Genomic DNA, 19,491 nt, shown 5'->3' with positions numbered 1-19,491 from the left:
TGCGCCACTGCACGCAACCGCCACATGCACTTGCTGCGTGCTTGCATTTTCCCGCACTGATGCGTGCTTGCAATTTTGCGCACCGCCGCGTGTTTTGCGATTGCTGCGCTGCCGCGCGCAACCGCCGCGCGCATTTGCTGCATGATTGCTATTTTGCGCGCCCGTTCATGCGTTTGCAATTGCTGCAACAAATGCATGCGGCAGTGCAGCAAATGCAAACGCATGCACCCCTTCTTCCGGCGCCGGCGCGTTTCGGGACGAGGAAGCCCCAACGGGGAAAGGCTGAGCTGGGTGGCTTTTGGAAACCCCGGCAGGCAGCTCCGCGCTTCTCCCTCTCCCAGAAGCAGCGCTGGGAACGGGAGCTGTGGCTTTCTGCGGAGTTTCCCTGTCCCGACGCGAAGGGAGAGCAAGACCCCAGCGCGAGGGGCAAAGGAAGGGGAGGACTATGTAACTGCGGAACTCCTTTCCGCAGTAGACGATGCTGACCGCCAACCTAGAGATCTTTAAAAGAGAAGCGCACCAATATGTGGAACGGAGAGCTACAACATCGATGTCCGCTGGCCAGGATAGCTCTGCGCTCCAAAGTTGGAGGCAACAATGTTTCTTTCTAAACGCCCTGGAAAAAACAGAAGGGGAGACTTGCTCTTGGGCTCTGGTCCCGCTTCCTGGTTTCCCATCAAAGACATCCCTTTGGTCCCTGTGAGAACAGGATGCTTAGCTGGACCAGATGGGCCATTGGCCTGATCCAGCAGTCTCTTCTTACGTTTCTTTTTGAGAGCCTCCGAAAACGTTCAAGAGGAAGGAGCAACTCCCAATTGAGGAAAGGTTTCAGGGTTTGGAACAGTTTTTAATTCAGCAAATGCATACATAAAGTAAATGTTTTCCCACCATCGGCTCTTATCGAAGTTCCAGGGGAAGAGACTAAAAAGCTAAATGTCATTTCACAAGTGGAATTAGGGACACGATTGCAGCAATAATGGCCAAAATGCTGGGGTTTTTCTCTCTAGAGCTTACTTTTCGTACTTTTAAGAAGGCAATCTACATTGCTAGACAATCCCAACAGCATATATTATGCAGCATTTTAATGTTATTTGTACCCCTAATAAAAAAATATAGAAGTGGAGTGGGTAGGATTTATGTTATTGGATGAGCATTTTAAGCTTGTTGCATTATATATTGCTTTGAATTTCCTGGTTTCAGTAGTTTCTGTTGTATTTTCTCTTGTGAAGTTGCATCAGGGCGCTCCCACCACCCACGTATGAAGCGACTAACAAATGTAATTATGAATCATCTTAATATAGGTAAAGGGACCCCTGACCATTAGGTCCGGTTGTGGCCGACTCTGGGGTTGCGGCGCTCATCTCGCTTTACTGTCCGAGGGAGCCGGCGTACAGCTTCCGGGTCATGTGGCCAGCATGACTAAGCCGCTTCTGGAGAACCAGAGCAGCGCACGGAAACGCCGTTTACCTTCCCCGCCAGAGCGGTACCTATTTATCTACTTGGACTTGACGTGCTTTCGAACTGCTAGGTTGGCAGGAGCAGGGACCGAGCAACGGGAGCTCACCCCGTCGCGGGGATTCGAACCGCCGACCTTCTGATCGGCAAGCCCTAGGCTCTGTGGTTTAACCCACAGCGCCACCCATGTCCCTTCTCTTAATATAACTCCAGCTAAAAGAATCAGAAGGCAAGATGCCTCTGCTCAAGATTCTGGAGAGCTGCTTTTCAGTCTGAAAATCTTCTGATAAAGGGCAGTATATAAATCTAATACAGTGATACCTCTGGTTACGTACTTACGGTAATTCGTTCCGGAGGTCCATTCTGCGGGTTGTGAACGCTGCGGGTTGCGAATGTGCATCCTGCATGGATCACGTTCGCAACCCAAGCATCCACTGTATTTTGTGTTCAGTGGTACCTCAGGTTAAGTACTTAATTCGTTCCAGAGGTCCGTTCTTAACCTGAAACTGTTCTTAACCTGAAGCACCACTTTAGCTAATGGGGCCTCCTGCTGCTGCCACGCCGCCGGAGCCCAATTTCTGTTCTTATCCTGAAGCAAAGTTCTTAACCTGAAGCACTATTTCTGGGTTAGCAGAGTGTGTAACCTGAAGCATATGTAACCCGAGGTACCACTGTAAATAATAAAAATCTGGCTAAACGGACAAATGTTCTGACCTGTCCTGTCTTCCACTTCAAACACATGTACTTGATCACGTTGAAGTAACTGGACGTGAGAAGGGGATGGTAACATTCATGAGAGTAAATCACTCAGTGGATGAGCTAATCGTAGGCGCACTACAAGCCAAGCCAATTGCTATAGCAGTGGCCCAGTGCTCAGACTCCATCTCTGTTCAATGCATGTCAGCTCAGTTGTCTTTCTGTAAGTCTGAGTCATCAGTCTGCTGGTATTACTTGTCCGGTGTTGTACAGTGAATTGCTAGGATTTATATGGAGGAACATATATACTTGTATGTATCTGTATCTGTATATGTCTGTATCTATATCCAGAACTGTTTGACTGAGCCTTATCTTCCACAACAGTAAACCATTCGGACCTTAAGCTGCTTCCCTGTGGTGACAAGTACTGGGAGCAACTTCCACTGCCTTGGCATCTTGTACTGTATCAGATTCCTGACCGATCACTCTCTCCATCAACAAAGAAGTTACAGGAACTGATGTTGCGATTTTGTCTTTGTTAAGTTACTGCAGGTGGGGAAGCATTGGCTCTCTAGCAAGATGTTGCTTAACTACCAACTCCCGTTAGCACTAGCAAACATAATGGCAGATTGAAGAATTTAATTCTCATATCTTTAGCTGTTTCATTTGACTTAACTATTTTGTTTCTTTTTATTTTGTTGTTATCTACTCTTGTCTTTTGGATAGGGCAGGGTATAAACATAGTTTAGTGAAAACAGAGTGTTTCGGTCCCACCAGACTGCAATAGACCCCACAAGCTGCTCTTCCTGCGTAGCTCCTGAAAAGTAATTTTTTGCGTTTTGTGTTATGAGGTCAGATGAGAGAGCTGAACCCTAATTTCGTCTTGTCAAAGATGAAAGGAGGCCTGGTGAGAGCCTCAAATGACAAAAAATAACCCTCTGCAATTGGGAATCAAAGATGAATGGCAAGCGAAGAATGGTAAGAGAAGAGGATTAAAAAGGAAATCAATGAGGGCTGCTCCCGAGAGAATCAACTTAATTGGGCAAACAGCTTGAGATCAAAGCAGCTTTATTTGAAGATGGAAACTTACAACTAGAAGACTGCTTGCTGGTGGGCAGTGAGAATTGCCACAGAGGAGTAATTCTGGAAGGAGGGCATGAGAAGGAAACAAAAGGTTGCTGCAGTTTGCAGCTCAAGACAAGAAGCAGGCGAGCCTGAACAACACACCCCTTTCTATTGACACCTGCTGGCCTCCCTTTTCCTCGCTCACATCAGCTCCTTTCCCCTCACTTAGGAACAACCACCAGCCACACAGTGGATATCAAAAACACTTTTGCAAACACAAAAAGGGCACAATCAACCCAACAAACTTTCCGTGCTGTTCGGTGCAGGGAAACGGCGTTAAACTTTCAGAGCTGCCGTGTTCACATCGCTCGGCTGGAAGGTTACCTACAGGTTCGCCTTGGGTGCTGTCTCAATGTGGTCCCTACATCTCACACCTGCGTGCTCCATTCACGCTACCGTACAAAGTCCTGGAAACGGGGGACACGGATATATGACTTGTTTCAAATAGGTGTTTAAGTAATCCCTGAAGTGCGTCCAGCATTCATAGCGCAGTGTTCATGGCTTTCGTAAAGTCAGAGGTCTGAAAGCTGGTATCTCCTTACTATTCCGTCTCTGCAACATGTGTACACCTGTTTTTCCCATGTGGCCACCTAAAAAGACGGTAAGAAAAGAGGTTTCAGAAGTGGTATTATTACAATCAAATAAGAAGCTGGATTAGTCCATTCCTTAACGCTGACGCCTTCCCATGCTATGATCTGTATATGTATTTTTCATGTATTTTATAGGGCTTTTTGTTTTACAATGCAAGGGCCTGGGAAGTTTGATCTTACCTGCTCTAATCTGTATTGCGTTAAGGAGGTTTAATTGTTATCTCAGTCTTTTACGCTCACCTAAAACCATCTCCTTTTTTATTATTCCAGTCCCAGGTGAATATGACTGCTAAAAAAGCATGTTAGATTGTGCCCTGTATGCTGTCAACATTCAGTCAATGCTTTAGAAAGAATAAGGCAAGGACAGCTGCATTGTTTTCCAGTTATTAGGCTGTCCGTCATGCATGGTTTTTATTATATTTTTATCATTGATGTTCTGTAAAGCGTTTTTAATTGTTGTGCACTGGCCTGGGATCTTTTGATAAAGGGTGTTATATTGAATGAATGAATGAAAAGAAAGAGAAGAACCCCATCTTACCATAAGGGAGGGAATTGCGGAGGGTGGGGAGAGAAAATGGGCTGCTACAGGGTGTTAAGAAACAGTCGTGAAATGATACTGGAAAATAGGGAGGGCAGTGCTGTATTTCTGCACTGTTCGGAAAGAACAGGTGTTAGTTCCTACTGGTGGCAAAGATCTCTTTGTGTACTTGGAATAGAATAGATGCTATCAAAGGACACTTAACAACACTAACGTTAAATTACGGTAATTCCTCTGAACTGGCCACACATATTTCAATAATAATAATAATAATAATAATAATAATAATAATAATAATAATAATAAAAAAATACCCTGCCTGGGCGGTTACCAACCAAATATTAAAAACACAATACAGCATTAAACATTAAAAACATCCCTAAACAGGGCTGCCTTTAGATGTCTTTTAAAAGTAAGATTCAGGTAGCTAGCTGTGTTGGTCTGACGCAGTAGAAATATATTAAATAAATAAATACATTGTCCAGTAGCACCTTAGAGACCAACTAAGTTTGTTCTTGGTATGAGGCTCATACCAAGAACAAACTTAGTTGGTCTCTAAGGTGCTACTGGACAATGTATTTATTTATTAAAAATATATTTTTAAAAGTAAGATAGTTGCTTATTGCCTTGACATCTGACAGGAGGGCGTTCCACAGGGCAGGCGCCACCACCGAGAAGACCCTCTGTCTGGTTCCTGTAACCTTCCTTCTCACAGGGAGGAAACTGCCAGAAGACCCTCGGAGCTGGACCTCCATGTCTGGGCAGAACGATGGGGATGAAGATGCTCCTTCAGGTCTACTGGGACAAGGCCATTTAGGGCTTTCAAGGTCAGCATCAACACTTTTAATTGTGCTTGGAAACGTACTGGGAGCCAATGCAGATCTCTCAGGACTATTGTTATATGACCACAATGGACAGTAGCTTTCTGTTACAAGCACATTTTTTGATTAGGTGCTTCTGGGGGAAGCTTCCATAACTGGTGTCTCCCCTTAACTAAGTTATATACCCTCAATTGCTGCCTTACTACTGTGTAAGAGGCAAACTTATACAACTCTGATTTAGTGGTGTTTTGTGTCAGAAGGTAAAGCGGGAGTCTCTCCTGAACCATGCACTTAGGGATGTCGGGAACATCACCATCTCAGAAGACGCTCTACAATATGGGCATAGTAACATCAGCCTGCCTTACGGGATTATTCAAATAGTTACTGAGAATAGTGTATAATAACTTTCTAACTGTAAGAGCTATTTGACAGTGGAACAGACTCCCATGAGAGGTGGTGGATTCTCCTTCACTGGAAGTTTTTTGGCAGAGGCTAGATGGTCACAGAATCATAGAATCGTACAGGTGGAAGGGACCCCAACGATCATCTAGTCCAACCCCCTGCAATGTAGAAATCTCAGCTGAAGAATCCCTGGCAGACAGGCATTGAAACTCTGCATTAAAACCTTCAAGGAAGGAGAGTCAACAACCTTTTGAAAGTGACTGTTAAACTGTCAAGCAGCTCTTATTGTCAGGAAGTTTTTCCGTATGTTTAGTCGGAATCTCCTTCCTTTTAACTTGAAGCTGTGGGTTCGAGTCCTACCCCCACCCCGAGCAGGAGAAAACAAGCACACTCCTTCTTCCATGTGACAGCCCTTGAGATATTTAAAAATGGCTATCATATCTATCATATGGTTTTCCCAGCAGTGATGTATGGAAGTGAGAGCTGGACCATAAAGAAGGCTGATCACTGAAGAATTGATGCTTTTGAATTATGGTGCTGGAGGACTGCAAAAAGATCAAACCAATCCATTCTGAAGGAAATCAGCCCTGAGTGCTCACTGGAAGGACAGATCCTGAAGCTGAGGCTCCAAGACTTTGGCCACCTCATGAGAAGAGAAGACTCCCTGGAAAAGACCCTGATGTTGGGAAAGATGGAGGGCACAAGGAGAAGGGGATGACACAGGACAAGATGGTTGGACAGTTCTCGAAGTTGCGAACATGAGTTTGACCAAACTGCGGGAGGCAGTGGAAGACAGGAGTGCCTGGTGTGCTCTGGTCCAGGGGGTCACGAAGAGTCGGACACGACTAAACAACAATCATATCTCCTCTCAGTCTCTTTTCCAGGCTAAACATGCTCAGCACCTTCAACCATTCCTCATAAGGCTTGGCCATCTGTCATGTATGATCTATCTGAGATTCCAGCACTGCCAGGGTTCGGACTTGATGGCTCTCAGGTCCCTCCCAACTGTACTAATTCTATGATTCTGAGATTCTATGAATGAGCGTGTGTGATAAAATAATAGTTAAACATTTTATCATAATTTTATTCCCTGAGTTTTCCTATTTCCCTTCTCCCCTGGAGTTAAGCAGCGATTTCTGCAATTTCTCTGGGCAAAAACTCCTTTTGCCGAGACCAAGACCAAGACGGGCATTTCCCCTGGTACGGTACCTTGTACACGGGGTCGCAGTCTGGCCCAGTGAGCTCAGCCACATGATCGAGATCTTGCTGCATAATAAAGCAAGTTCCATCACCTGGAAAGAGATGCAGAACATGTGAAAGACAAGAAACTGCACTTTATGTCGCAAGCCTTTCTACATTCTACATACCGATGTCATTATGTTGCCCACCCACCGGAGCAAGATACTGAGAAATCAAATGTGAGAAACCTGCTGGATCCTCAAGTGCAGTGCTGTAAGGCTTTTTGTTTATGGAGAATACACTCAAACCTCGGTTGTCGAACGTAATCCATTCTGGAAGACAGTTCCGAAACGTTTGACAACCGAGGATCAAAGAGCGGTTGGCAAAGTCAATGTAGAAAACACCCCTCCCCCCCGGAAGCCATTTGGCTTCCGAAAAACATTCAAAAACCGGAACATTTACTTCTGGGTTTTCAGTGTTTGGGACCCAAAACGTTCCAAATGGAGCTGTTCGGGAACCGAGGTTTGACTGTAGTGACGACTTCTTAACAGCTGAGAACTCACAGTGCAAGAAATTCAGGAGGGTTCCAACATTTTGACTTCACAGACACACACAGACACACATGCGCCCTCCTCCATTGTGTCCCAAGACAAGGCGGATGCTAACTTGGTAAGTGAAAGAAAAGAGGAGCGCTACCTTGGCTGGCAATAAATCCATCTCTAAAAGGGAGCAGAGAAAGAACTGGTGCTCCTGATCTATGGACAACACGAACTGGAGCCCTAGAGAGAGCAGTAGGAACCTTTATCACAAAGAGTCACTCACATTATAACAAGTTTATCAGAATTCTTCTTAAAGAGACAAATAAACTGGGCCATGTTGTATAGGGAGCATAAGAAGCTGCCTTGAATCAGAGCCAGATCACGGGTCCACCTAGCTCTATATTGCTTACACTGACTGGCAGGGGCTCTCCAGCATTTCAAGCAGGGAGTCTCTCCTACTCTTACCTCGAGATGCCACTGTGACGTTAACATATGAGAGTGCTGGAGGCGAAATAGTTAAACAGGTTACCCAATCAGAACCCAGGGGGGTGGAGTCAGAGGGACTATAAAACCAGCTCTGGGAGGGGCAAAGGGGGGAGTTCATTGGGAGTTGGGTGGTTGGTTGGAGTGGGAGTGAATTGGGATAGAGTCTGTGGGCAGGTTGAGTTAGTGTAGCGAAATACGATGAGTCAGGAACAGTTAGGAGCTAGGAAGACAAGTCAATATCTGAGAGGTGGTTTAGTGAGTGAGAGCAGGTAGCGGAAGTTATAGATCTGGATAGGCAGCCCATGAATGTAATGGACCGATACCCTTTATGAAACCACATGCTTGTTAAACTGCAATAAATAAACAGAAGTTTATGTTCCAATTTAACCCTGACTGGACTCAGTATTGTACCAGGTAGGGCCTGGGTGGTGGCAGTGAGAAATAAAGTGGTGGTACAGGGATCACTAGACGGTGAAACGTCCGGGGACCCTGTGTGATCGCCACAGCCACTGAGAATTGAACCCAGGGCTTTCGGTAGAGGCTCTGCCACTGAGCTTACAGCCCTTCCCCAGGGACATGCATGGCTGGAGCAACATGGGAAGCAGCAACGATGCTCCTAAGGCCATGTTAACAGCTGCCCTTCAATTCTACTTACTTGGTGTTTCGCACATCCAGCTGGTATATATTTCCATCTTGCGTGCCGCCAAGGAGGTAGATGTTGGAGAGGAACGTGCAGCAATTAAATGCATCCGAGCCAACAAATAGAAAAACCTGAGGAGGAAACAAGCAAGAGGGAATGAAAAGGAGGTTGCAATGCTACTCTGAGAGAAAGAGAGAGAGAGAGCAGCTAGGAAAAACGGCAGTTGAAATTTCTGTTGAAAAAAGGATGATCCTAACTGGCCTCTGACCAGAGGTAGATCTGGCTGGGTTGTTGCATTTTTTATATATATAATTAATTTTATTACATTTCAATATCAAAAAATAATAATTCATGACTTAAGACATTGCTTAAATAAAGCATCGACCTCTTTCCTTCCCTCTAGCAGACTTCCATATCTCATTACCAATTTCTCCACATTCCTAAATTCACTTTTTTACCTTAAATCGATCTTTTAACAATCACCTACTTATAAGTAAATCAGCTCCTTAGTTTCCCATTACCAAACATTTCAACTTAAACCTACAAACGTATTCAACTGTTTGCAATTTTCTTTCATATAAATTTGCCCCAGTCCTTTTGGAACAAATCATCACAGCGATTCCGAATCTTCCCTGTCAGCTTTGCTGGCTGGGTTGTTGCATTGTGTGTCGGCTGATAGGCTCAAAACAGATAACAGCAGAAAAGGCAACATTAAACATGGTCATGGTGATATCTTACCGGCTGCCTGCTATGCAACCCCACCCCTTGCAGCTTTTTGTCCTCTCGAGCCAACAGCAGGAGTTTCCCTTCTGTTCCGATTTCACGCTCACCTGTGTTGGAAAGAAACATGGTTAGGGTTGGCAGCTGCTCACCTTGTCGTTTGTTAAAGGCCAGAATCATGGCCAAACTAGGGGTGATGGGAGCAGCCATGTTTGCGTCTTACATGGTTGATTTTTATATAGGGACCCTCGCCTATTTTACTTCCCTGCCATCCCAGATACAGAACCTCCTTAATCCCTGCTCCACATTGTCGGAAGTGAGCCAAAATAGGAGAAATGTTCCCGAAGCAACACTCTGCTTTTCATGTATTTGGAACAGACAGACACGTGAATGACCAAACCTAGTGAGTTGAATTTGTCCCTTCAGTTCTGCTCACTAAGCACAGTGTGTTTGTGCCAAGATGCTATGGTCAAAGATTGACAACATATTATTTTGAACGGTAGGGAATGAGAATGAATGAGTGCATACATACCGTATTTTTCGCCCTATAGGACACACTTTTTCCCCTCCAAAAATGAAGGGGAAATCTGTGTGCGTCCTATGGGGCGAATACAGGCTTTCGCTGAAGCTTGGAGAGTGAGAGGGGTCGGTGTGCACCGACCCCTCTCACTCTCCAGGCTTCAGGAAGCTATCAGCAAGCCTGGGGAGCCCTGCGGGAGTTCCCGCGGGGCTCCCCACGCTGCGGATAGCAGCCTGCCGCCCGGCGCGCAGGATGCCCTGAAGCAGAGCACCCCGCGCGCCGGGCAGACATCGGCCAGCCCCACAAGCTCAGGGGACAGCGGGGAGGCGCAGTCCTGGTTTGGGGGGGAAATACAGGACAAATTTTTTTCCTGTATTTCCCCCCCAAAAAATTAGGTGTGTCCTATGGGGCGGAGCGTCCTATGAGATGAAAAAGACGGTAGGTGTGCATAAGGTTGTCCTTGCTCTCAGTATGCTTTTTCAAACTTCATTTGATTGAATGAATATAAAGGCTTTATTTTTAAACAAAGTTGGACCACAAACCTCTCCATAAAAAGTTAACAGGTCAGCATCAATGTTACCCTTCTGCCTTATCTTTAATATATTTTAATTATTACACTTGTCATATGAAGCTCCGTTATACTGAGTTGTAGGACTGGTCTACCAGCTGCTGCTGCTAACAACAACAACAAAACAACAACAACAACATATTCTTTATACCCCGCCCATCTGGCTGGGCTTCTTAGCCACTGGGCAGCTTCCAACACAATATTAAAATACAGTAATGCATCAAACATTAAAAGCTTCCCTAAACAGTTGAACTTCCCCCCAGATCTGGAGCCCTCTAGATCAGGGATGTCTAACTGGTCAACCGCGATCGAGAGTTCGATCCTTCTCTATTGGTGGAAGTGAAAAGCAATGCAAGGGAATTCTCCGCCCTCCCTGCTCTGCCGCTGTGTTAGTCCGACGCGTCAAATGGGTTAGAAAATGGAAGTATTTGTCAGTGCTGCATCATTGTTTTAGGTGAGGGATTTTCCTCTCCTAAGAAAAGTGAACAACTTTGGATTGCTCCCTCCCTAAAAGGTCAACAACTCTGGCATCCCACCCCCCTCATCACTTCCATAATTTTTGTACTGGAGGTAGATTGAAGTCTCTTGTGAGTTGGACATGCCTCCTCTAGATGTTATTGAACTACCAACCTCCTTAAGCCACAGCTCGCACGGCCGTGCTGGCTGGGGCTGGTCGGAACTGTAGTCCAAAGCAGCTGGAGAGAGAGCGCCAGGTTGGGAAAGTCTGACTGAGCCCAATATTGTAAACATGGCCAATGCGGGGCTAAGCACCCATGAACTGAACCTGGGTTCTCCTGTGCTCAAAGGTCAGTCACACTACACATGGCTATGGCTGCTGGTCTGGCCCTGCCTAATCAGCCAATACAAATCCTCCTCTCTCCCAGCAATTAATTACAGCCAAAATAAAACCTGGAGTTATTTTCAGGTGTGCAACTTTTTGGCATGACTTTATGACCATAAAACGTGCCTCTGCTTTTTTTTTTTTTTTTTAAAAAAAGAAGAGAACACTTGCTTAATGTTGTTAACTTACTGGGTATTTTTTCGGGAGAGCCCAAGTTTAAGGTGTTGTCGGCCTCACCCAAAGCAACTCCATTGACTGGAGAGCCACAATCTGCAACAACACCCAGGCAGGACGATGTCCCGCAGTCCCAGAGGCGGGCAGTGCCATCCCGAGAGCTTGAGACCACGTTTCTTCCCCGATCCACAATGGCTGTGTCCAGAATTCCTGCAGGGCGGCAAAGGAAGCGCTCATAGGAAAGGAAAAGAAGTCTATCCACACTGTCTGACACAATTCCACCCCCCGTCCCAATAATCCTGACCAAAGCACACCACAAGGAAAAAGCAAGGAGTCAGCAGCTAAGACAGCCTCAGAGAACCAAAGAGAAGGTTGAAGATTTGCCAGCTCATCTAGGTGACAACCACACTATACATTTCAAACATGTGGCTTCCCCCAAAGAATCCTGGGAACTGCAGTTTGTTAAGGGTGCTGGGAATTGTAGCTCTGTGAGGGGTAAGGTACAGTTCTCAAGATACTTAGGTGGAAGCCATGTGCTTTCAATGTATGGTGTGGATGTGAGCCTAGTTTAGATGAAAATCCAGTCTAATCTCAGGTATCTGGGGCCTCAAATGTCTTTTTTGTGTGTGCAATTGCAAAATCCCATACTGTGTTAGCACTTAGCTCTAATAGGTCAAAAGGAAATGATTACAAGTGAACATAAGATTTTAAGAGGCCTGCTGGATCAGGCCAATGACCCATCTAGTCTAGCATCCTATTCCTACAGTGGCCAACAAAATGCCTTTGTGAAATGAGCAAGGAAGAGCATTCGCTCTTTTCCAATAATACCATTAATTCTAATAGACGCAGCTGTCCACAGCTGCTGATACATTTACGTATCAAACAAAACAAATCCAATCCTACAAATTCTTGTATCTGCTCAATTCTGCTGTGGTAAATCTCTCCAGCAAGAGACAGCTGGCTCTGATAACTGTGTACTTAAGATGATTTTGCATAATTTTGGCAATCTGTAACTTTGAGCTTTTCAGGACAGATGATCAGGAGTTTTTGGCTGACAGCTAGCTTGTATTCACCAGGGTCCTGCCAGTGCCTTTATCCCTGACCTCACATTGTGCATATGCGCGAGGGGCAGGGACCATCCCATGCTCACTTCCTCCCCTCAAAGTCTGGAACTGGAGAGTAGAGTGGGAGCCATCTTTATAGTTGCACTGAGCTTTGGAATCCTGCAGCTAGGTACAACTGCCCTTGTCCTCCATGTTCGTTTAGATGGTTAGCTGCAGAGGTGCTCAGAACACCTTATCAGCCTAGCCACAAAAGAGAAACACCGGCCTCTTTCTCCAGCTTGGAGCTTAACTCAACTTCAGCTGCTATTACAACTACAGTGGTGCCTCGCAAGACGAAATTAATTCGTTCCGCAAGTTTTTTCTTCTTGCGAGTTTTTCGTCTTGCGAAGCACGGTTTCCCATAGGAATGCACTGAAAATCAATTAATGCGTTCCTATGGAGACTGCGTTCAGACCAGGTCCGGGGACAGTCTGTCCCCGGACCTCTTCTGAAGGCTGGCGGGGGGAGAAGGACTTTTCTCCCCACCGCCAGCCTTCAGAACAGCCTTCTGAAGGCTGGCGGTGGGAAGAAAAGCCCTTCTCCCGCCGCCAGCCTTCAGAAGGGTTCCCCCAAGGCTGCCTAGGCTGCGGATAGCAGCCTGCTGCCCCGCGCGAGGGGCGCTCTGCTTCAGAACGCCCCTCGCGCGGGGCAGACATTCGCAGCTTGGGGAGCACTGCAGGAGTTCCCCGCAGGGCTCTCCAAGCTGCGGATAGCAGCCTGCTGCCCCGCGCGAGGGGCGCTCTGAAGCAGAGCGCCACTCGCGCGGGGCAGCAGGCTGCTATCCGCAGCCTAGGCAGCCCTGGGGGAACTCTTCTGAAGCCTGGCGGCGGGAGAAGGGCTTTTATTCCCACTGCCAGCCTTCAGAACAGGTCCGGGAACAGAGGAGAAGGTGCGCTGCGCTTCCCCGCTGTCCCCGGAGATTTCCCTGTGAGCTTTCGTCTTGCGAAGCAAGCCCATAGGGAAATTCGTCTTGCGAAGCCGCTAAAAAATCGGAAAACCCTTTCGTCTTGCGGGTTTTTCGTTTAGCGAGGCATTCGTCTTGCGGGGCACCACTGTACATTTATTTCAGTTGCCAATTTCCTGTACCTGCTTTGTGACCCTGAAATGTTACCACGCATTTGGCATCTTCCGCAGACCAGATCTTTAGCCGGGCGTCCATCCCTCCACTCAGGACCACAATGCCTGACGGGAAAAATCTGCAGCAATTCACATCGTAGACGTGGCCTTCCAGACATCTCTGGGAAGACAAAAGAATTGAGTGCTAGTTAAAAGCCTCATCTCATCCTCTGCCTTGTTACTTAGCAACAGCCATCTTATTTGCCAAGCACACTGGCTGGCTGCACTGCATCCTAGATTGTCATCATCTATTTTGTTTCTTTGCAGAGATTATAACACTGAGGTTCTGGAAGTATCCTAAAACCATAATCAAGGGTAATTAAATCTAGGCCCAAACAAGGTACACATATGCCTGAGATTTCCAGGTCACAGCAGACCTATTTCTCACCGTAGCTGTCAACGTTTCCCATTTTTTTTAAGGGAAATTCCCTTATTCCGAATAGGATTCCTCGCCAGAAAAGGGAAAAGTTGCCAGCTATGTTTCTCACTAAGATGCTAAACTTGCATCAACTTAAGACTGCAGGTGGGATCTTGATTTTAAAAAAACAAAACAAAAACCTACATCAACTAGCATGTCAGAAAGAAGTTTCATAGTCTAGCCTTTCCCCCAATATATTTCTCTTTGTGAGACTCTACCTGCTACCTGAAACTGTAGTCCAGACATAGGGTTAGCATCACAGTGAGAGTTGGGCCACTGTTAGTAAACTCATTATACAGAAAGCAGTCAGGCGGAAGGGGGTGGATCAGAAGTAAGATAATAGTTGACTTCCTGAACTGATTTTTATCCTGTCAGAGTGTTGTGACATGGAAGTCAGATGATCCTCAACATGGTAAGGAGACCAGATCCCAATTCCTTTATGGAAAGAAGTAGGGGGGAAATGGATTTCTCTACCCACTGAGAAGACAGAACATGCAGCAATAATACATTACAGGAAAGGAGGGTTAGGTTAAATTTCAGAAACAACTTCCTTGCCACGATCCACAGGTGCACTCGCAGGTATGCACATGCACTTAAGATTTATCATGTTGTTTCTCTCTCTCTCTCTCCCAATGATATCAAACGACTATTAAAACTCTGGAGTTTGAACAGCAGTTTGAGGGGGGCAGAGATTAGTTCAACATTCAAGGATTTAGACTGCAGGTTTCTTAGAGGCAAATTTCAACCTCAATACTGGTCTTACTCTTATTTCTCCATTAGCAGCCTGCCAAATTTTCATAGCTCCATCAGCACTGGCTGATACTCCAAGTCCTCCGCCACTAGAAATGTCAAGGCAAGTAATCTAAGATGGAGAGGAAAGAGAAAATGAATAAGTGACCACAATCTAGAAAAGTGAAATATTGATGGGCACTGGCATGTTATACAGTTCAGTCCATGTATTACTAATGTATCACGATGTATAGGCTAATGAGTTTATTGAGAAATCTCTATTCCATATAATTAAACTGCCCATTTGTAAAACACAGGCTATTCAAGGAGACATATAAAAGATCAAATCAAATAGTTAAACGATCAAAAAATGGTTGCCAGGTTTTTGAGTACCTCTAATACAGATGATATACAACTGTGCATAAAACAGCAGGCAAAAACCATTTTGAACTTACATGGGCTTATAGGGAATAATAATATTAATAATAATAAATTAATAATAACTTATTATTTATACCCCGCCTATCTGGCTGGGTTTTCCCAGCCACTCTGGGCAGCTCCCAACAAAATATTAAAAACACAATACAGCATCAAACATTAAAAACTTCCCTAAACATGGCTGCCTTCAGATGTCTTCTAAAAGTCAGACAGTTGTTTATTTCCTTGATATCTGATGGGAGGGTGTTCCACAGGGCGGGCGCCACCACCGAGAAGGCCCTCTGCCTGGTTCCCTGTAACCTAGCAGTGAGGGAACCACCAGAAGGCCCTCAGAGCTGGACCTCAGTGTCCGGGCCGAACGATGGGGTGGAGACGCTCCTTTAGGAGCAAATGATGCAACAAAATCTCAATCCCCCTGCCCCTTGACATGTCCTCCCCAGCCTTGACCACCTCCTTCCCTAGATGACCTTGGATTTCTGCTGTCACTCATCTGACAGAAGAACATACCTACCTGTGTAGCATATAGACAAGTTTGTGCTTGGGAGTTTAGCATTTGGTGTGGTGGGATAGATAATTGGTGTGAGACATTGTGAAACAGTTTGAAGAAGAGGAATTGGAACTGTGGGAAAGCCTGAAGACTTTGTGAAGAGTTGCAGGACTTCAAAGAAGCTGAACCTGGAGCTTGGCTGTGGAATTTAACACAGCAAGGACTTTGAAGCAAAGAATCCTCTCTGGGCTGAGAGAGAGAAGACTTCTTGTACCACCTGTAACGTGTGTGTGTGTGTGTGTGTGTGTGTAGTGTGTAGTGTGGTGTACAGCTTTTTTCTGTGGCAAGCTTCCACAGCACATACACCCAGCACTGACAAGTTATCAAAGAACACTGCAACTCATTTAATTAACTGAAGCTGCATCGTCATTTAAAGTCATCTTATGAAAAACCACTTTGTAAAAATGCTTACGCTTTTTTGATGGATTCTACAGAAGGTTGTGTAGGGTGCCAGAAATTTGGTGGACGCATTTTCACGAGGGCAGGAAACCAGCAGACTTTTCTGGAGTAGGTAGAACAGAAAGGAGAAGATAACATTTATTGGAAGCTGATTATGACCCATCAACACAAAACCCAATAACTAATATGGTGAAAACTCCATACAATAAAGCAGGCAGCCACAATTATTTTGGATGTTTCTATTAAATATCATAGATATGAAATAAACCATTGCAGTAATGAGTAATTTTGAGTGTTGCCTTATACTGTGAGCCCCAAGAGGAAAAAATATTGTTTAAGAAAATGAGCTTGAAGTTGCTCTAAGGCCACCAGAGAGCATTTTATTCCTCCAGTAGAAAATATAATAATCTGAATTGGGGCTGTGACAGCCCAAAGGCAAAATATAAATCCAACAAATAAAAAAATGCAGTTATGACAGAGGGCACTTCCACACAGCAGTTCCTTGTGAATTCAGTGCTGCTCATGGATGTATGTTGTATGTAATCTGCACAGGACACCATCCTTGTCAAAATGACATCCCATATCCCCCCCACCTCAATTTAATCCAGATCAAATTCAGATTATAAATCTGACATAGAAAACCATAGTTATCTTAGTTCTTGCTACGAGCCACTAGTCTGCCCTTCAACCTCATAGACGGAAGTGACCGTACCTTAGTTATTTCACTGACAACAAATCCTTCAGAGGCTACAACTTCAGGAATTCCATCTGAGCTCACCCCCTGACAAGTCAGCTTACCATACAAAGTAGGTTTTCCTACAGCATGCAAAAAACACAAACAAAAGACTTAAAAGGTGTTAAATACTTTAGACAGTACTTTATAAAGCCATCCTTATCTATTTAGGTTTTATTTTTAATGGAGATCTTCAACATGAGTTCCTCCTCTAGCTAGAGAAAAATGTGATCCACTTTTAGTCAATGATTCACAAACAGTTCTCTGTCAGGTTTATTATGTGACTCCCACTTGTAGCAAACTAACATACTGTAAATAAACAGTAATCAATAAGAGAAAATCAGAGAACGAGGCTTGTTATACTCTTAACACACTTGTTCACCAAGTACCAATGGCTTATAGTTCTGAAGTTTTTTGTCAGTAGGACTTTCATCTAAAACTGATTTTGGTTTGTTTAAAAACTACATTTGTTATTTCTGCTTCACAAATGGCATTAGCTGGTGGAAAAGCCAAGCCTCTCTAACTCTGAATAGTTGGTGGAAAAGCCAAGCTTCTCTAACTCTGAATATTGGCAGAATTTCAGAGCTTGGAGCTTAAGCTAAAGTGTGGAGAGAGAGCTGGTTGGACACAAAGAGAATGGAACTGTACATTATCACCACAAAAGGGGCAGAGGAGTCTTCTTGTTCACCTGGGCTGCTGCAGCTTAGCCAAGCCTGCTCCTCATTCTTCCTGCAAAGATGAGAAACTCCAGTTAGCATAAAGCAGGGACAGTCAACATGGTGCCCTCCAAATGTTGCTAGGCTACATCTCCCATCGTCCCGTACCACTGACTTTGCTAGCTAGGGCTGAGGGAAGTTGTGATCCAACGACATCAGAAGGTACCATGTTGGCTATCCCTAGCATGAAGGATCAGATGCTCACTTGGCATCAGTTTGGAGGGGATCAGAGGACGTTGGATTTGGGGGTGTTAACTTGCAACCTGTTTCCTGTGTCAATTACTCAGTTTGTGGGGAAGCACAAGACACAGGGTTCACAGGCCAAAATGAGCACAAAACATTGGCATCCGTTTGAAGGGGGTGCAAAATTTTGGGGTTATACATTAATGAAACTGAAGTAGATGGAAGTTTGGAAAGGAGCAGCTATTGAGTTCATGCAAGGCTAAAGAGGAGGGAGGGCTCACTTCTTCATTATTATTATTATTATTAGTGCAGGCTGAAGTATTTGGGGGAGCTGGAGAGCATTTAAGGGACAAAAAAACCCCAAAAATTTGGGGTGGGAGGAGGGAGGTTGCAAATGACAGATGGTGGAGGGCAGATAATGGGAGCACCTTGGCACCATACCCAAGGAGAGGGCAGTGAAAGAAAATGGGCTAGACCTTTCAAGTCAAAGCAGGCAACCCTTCTGGAAGGGGGAAAAAACCTCGAGGGGTGGGGGGCAAAGGATGGCGAAGGCAGGCAGGCAGATTCCTTTGTGCTCGACTCCAAAAGGTGAGCCCAAGATGGAAACTCAACTCCTGGAGCCCCATGGTCTGTCCTACTTTGAGGTGGGGAGAATGACTGCTGAAAGGACCACCAGCAGCAGGTGATGTGAAGGGAGCTGAAAAACAAGTGAAAGTTCAAGGGGGGGGGGGAATGAGAGATGTATCTGAGGGGGCACTGAAAATGAGGGGCAAGGAGGGGGGAGAAGAGACAAGTTAATAAATTGAGGATGGCACTGAAATGGGGGTCAAGGGGGAAAAAGAGACATGTTTGAGGGGGCACTGAAAATGAGGGGCTGGGGGGAAGAGACAAGATTGAGGGGGGCACTGAAATGGAGGTCAAGGGGGAAGAAGAGAGACAGTTTGAGGGGGCATTGAAAATGGGGGAGAAGGAAAAGGCAAGTTTGAGGGGGCACTGAAAATGAGGGGCAGGAAGAGACAAGTTTGAGGGGGGCACTGAAAAGGGGGTCAAGGGAGAAGAAGAGAGTGTGTTTGAGGGGGCACTGAAAATGAGGGGCAAGGAGGGGGGAGAAGAGACAAGTTTGAGGGGGGAATTGTAATGGGGGGTCAAGGGGGAACAAGAGAGACATGTTTGAGGGGGCATTGAAAATGGGAGGAGGGGAAAGGCAAGTTTGAGGGGGTCACTGAAAACTGGGGGCAAAGTAAGAAGAGGTAAGTTTGAGGAGGGACTGAAATGGGGGGCAGAGCACTAGATAGGTTTGAGGGGGCACTGAAAATGAGGGTAATGAATCATGGGGGGAGCAGAGATAAGTTTGAGGGGGCACTGAAAATTGGGGGCGAGGCAGGGAGAAGAGGTAAGTTTGAGGACGGACTGAAATGAGGGGGCAGAGCCCTAGATAAGTTTGAGGGGGCGCTGAAAATGGGGGCGAGGGGTCATGGGGGGAGCAGAGGTTGAGGGGGGCACTGAAAACGGGGGGCGGCAGGGGGTGCCGCCACTTCAGGTGCCCCCGCGTGGCCGCGAGGAGGCCCTCTCGCCCACCTCAGCACCTGGTCCCAGTCGCTCTGGATCCGCACCACCGCCGCCATCTTGCCCGGGGCCCCTCCCCGGAAAGCGCATCCCGCTGCCCTCCCCCCGGAAGGCCCGGGCGCCGCCCACCAGGGAAGCAGCTTGGCCCGCTCGGAGGCCTCAGGGGAGCCCAAGGCCGAGGGGAGCCGGGCGGGCGGGCGTGGGAAGGCCGCCGCCGGGCGTGGGCGAGCGGTCTCTTCTTTTTTTGCC

The 19,491-nt window shown here is 46.1% G+C and overlaps 2 protein-coding genes across 4 annotated transcripts in view; both read right to left on the bottom strand.

Moving 5' to 3' along the window:
- MRPL48 (mitochondrial ribosomal protein L48) overlaps positions 1–19,491 on the bottom strand; it is a 116,306-nt gene that overhangs the window by 66,265 nt on the left and 30,550 nt on the right. The gene's annotated exons all lie outside the window — the stretch shown is intronic.
- Positions 3,203–19,471, bottom strand: PAAF1 (proteasomal ATPase associated factor 1). Of its 3 annotated transcripts, none has more exons than XM_083610026.1 (12): positions 19,255–19,471; positions 17,466–17,506; positions 16,757–16,860; positions 16,058–16,147; positions 14,695–14,793; positions 13,484–13,634; positions 11,310–11,504; positions 9,210–9,301; positions 8,487–8,602; positions 7,503–7,585; positions 6,837–6,919; positions 3,203–3,866 (listed from the first exon to the last, which is right to left on the bottom strand). In XM_083610026.1, the coding sequence occupies exons 1-12, from the start codon at positions 19,299–19,301 to the stop codon at positions 3,789–3,791; spliced, it is 1,179 nt and encodes a 392-aa protein (XP_083466152.1). In that variant the 5' UTR covers positions 19,302–19,471; the 3' UTR covers positions 3,203–3,788. The 3 variants fall into 3 exon arrangements, with proteins under 3 accessions (XP_083466152.1, XP_083466154.1, XP_083466153.1); XM_083610028.1 differs by having other exon boundaries at positions 19,372–19,471; XM_083610027.1 differs by having other exon boundaries at positions 19,263–19,416.

This window comes from Podarcis filfolensis, assembly GCF_964270895.1.
Source record: "Podarcis filfolensis genome assembly, chromosome: 4".
In the NCBI taxonomy this organism is placed as follows: Eukaryota; Metazoa; Chordata; class Lepidosauria; order Squamata; family Lacertidae; genus Podarcis; species Podarcis filfolensis.
The sequence above is the reverse complement of the archived record's forward strand: the minus strand, read 5'-3'. Positions and strand labels throughout refer to the sequence as shown.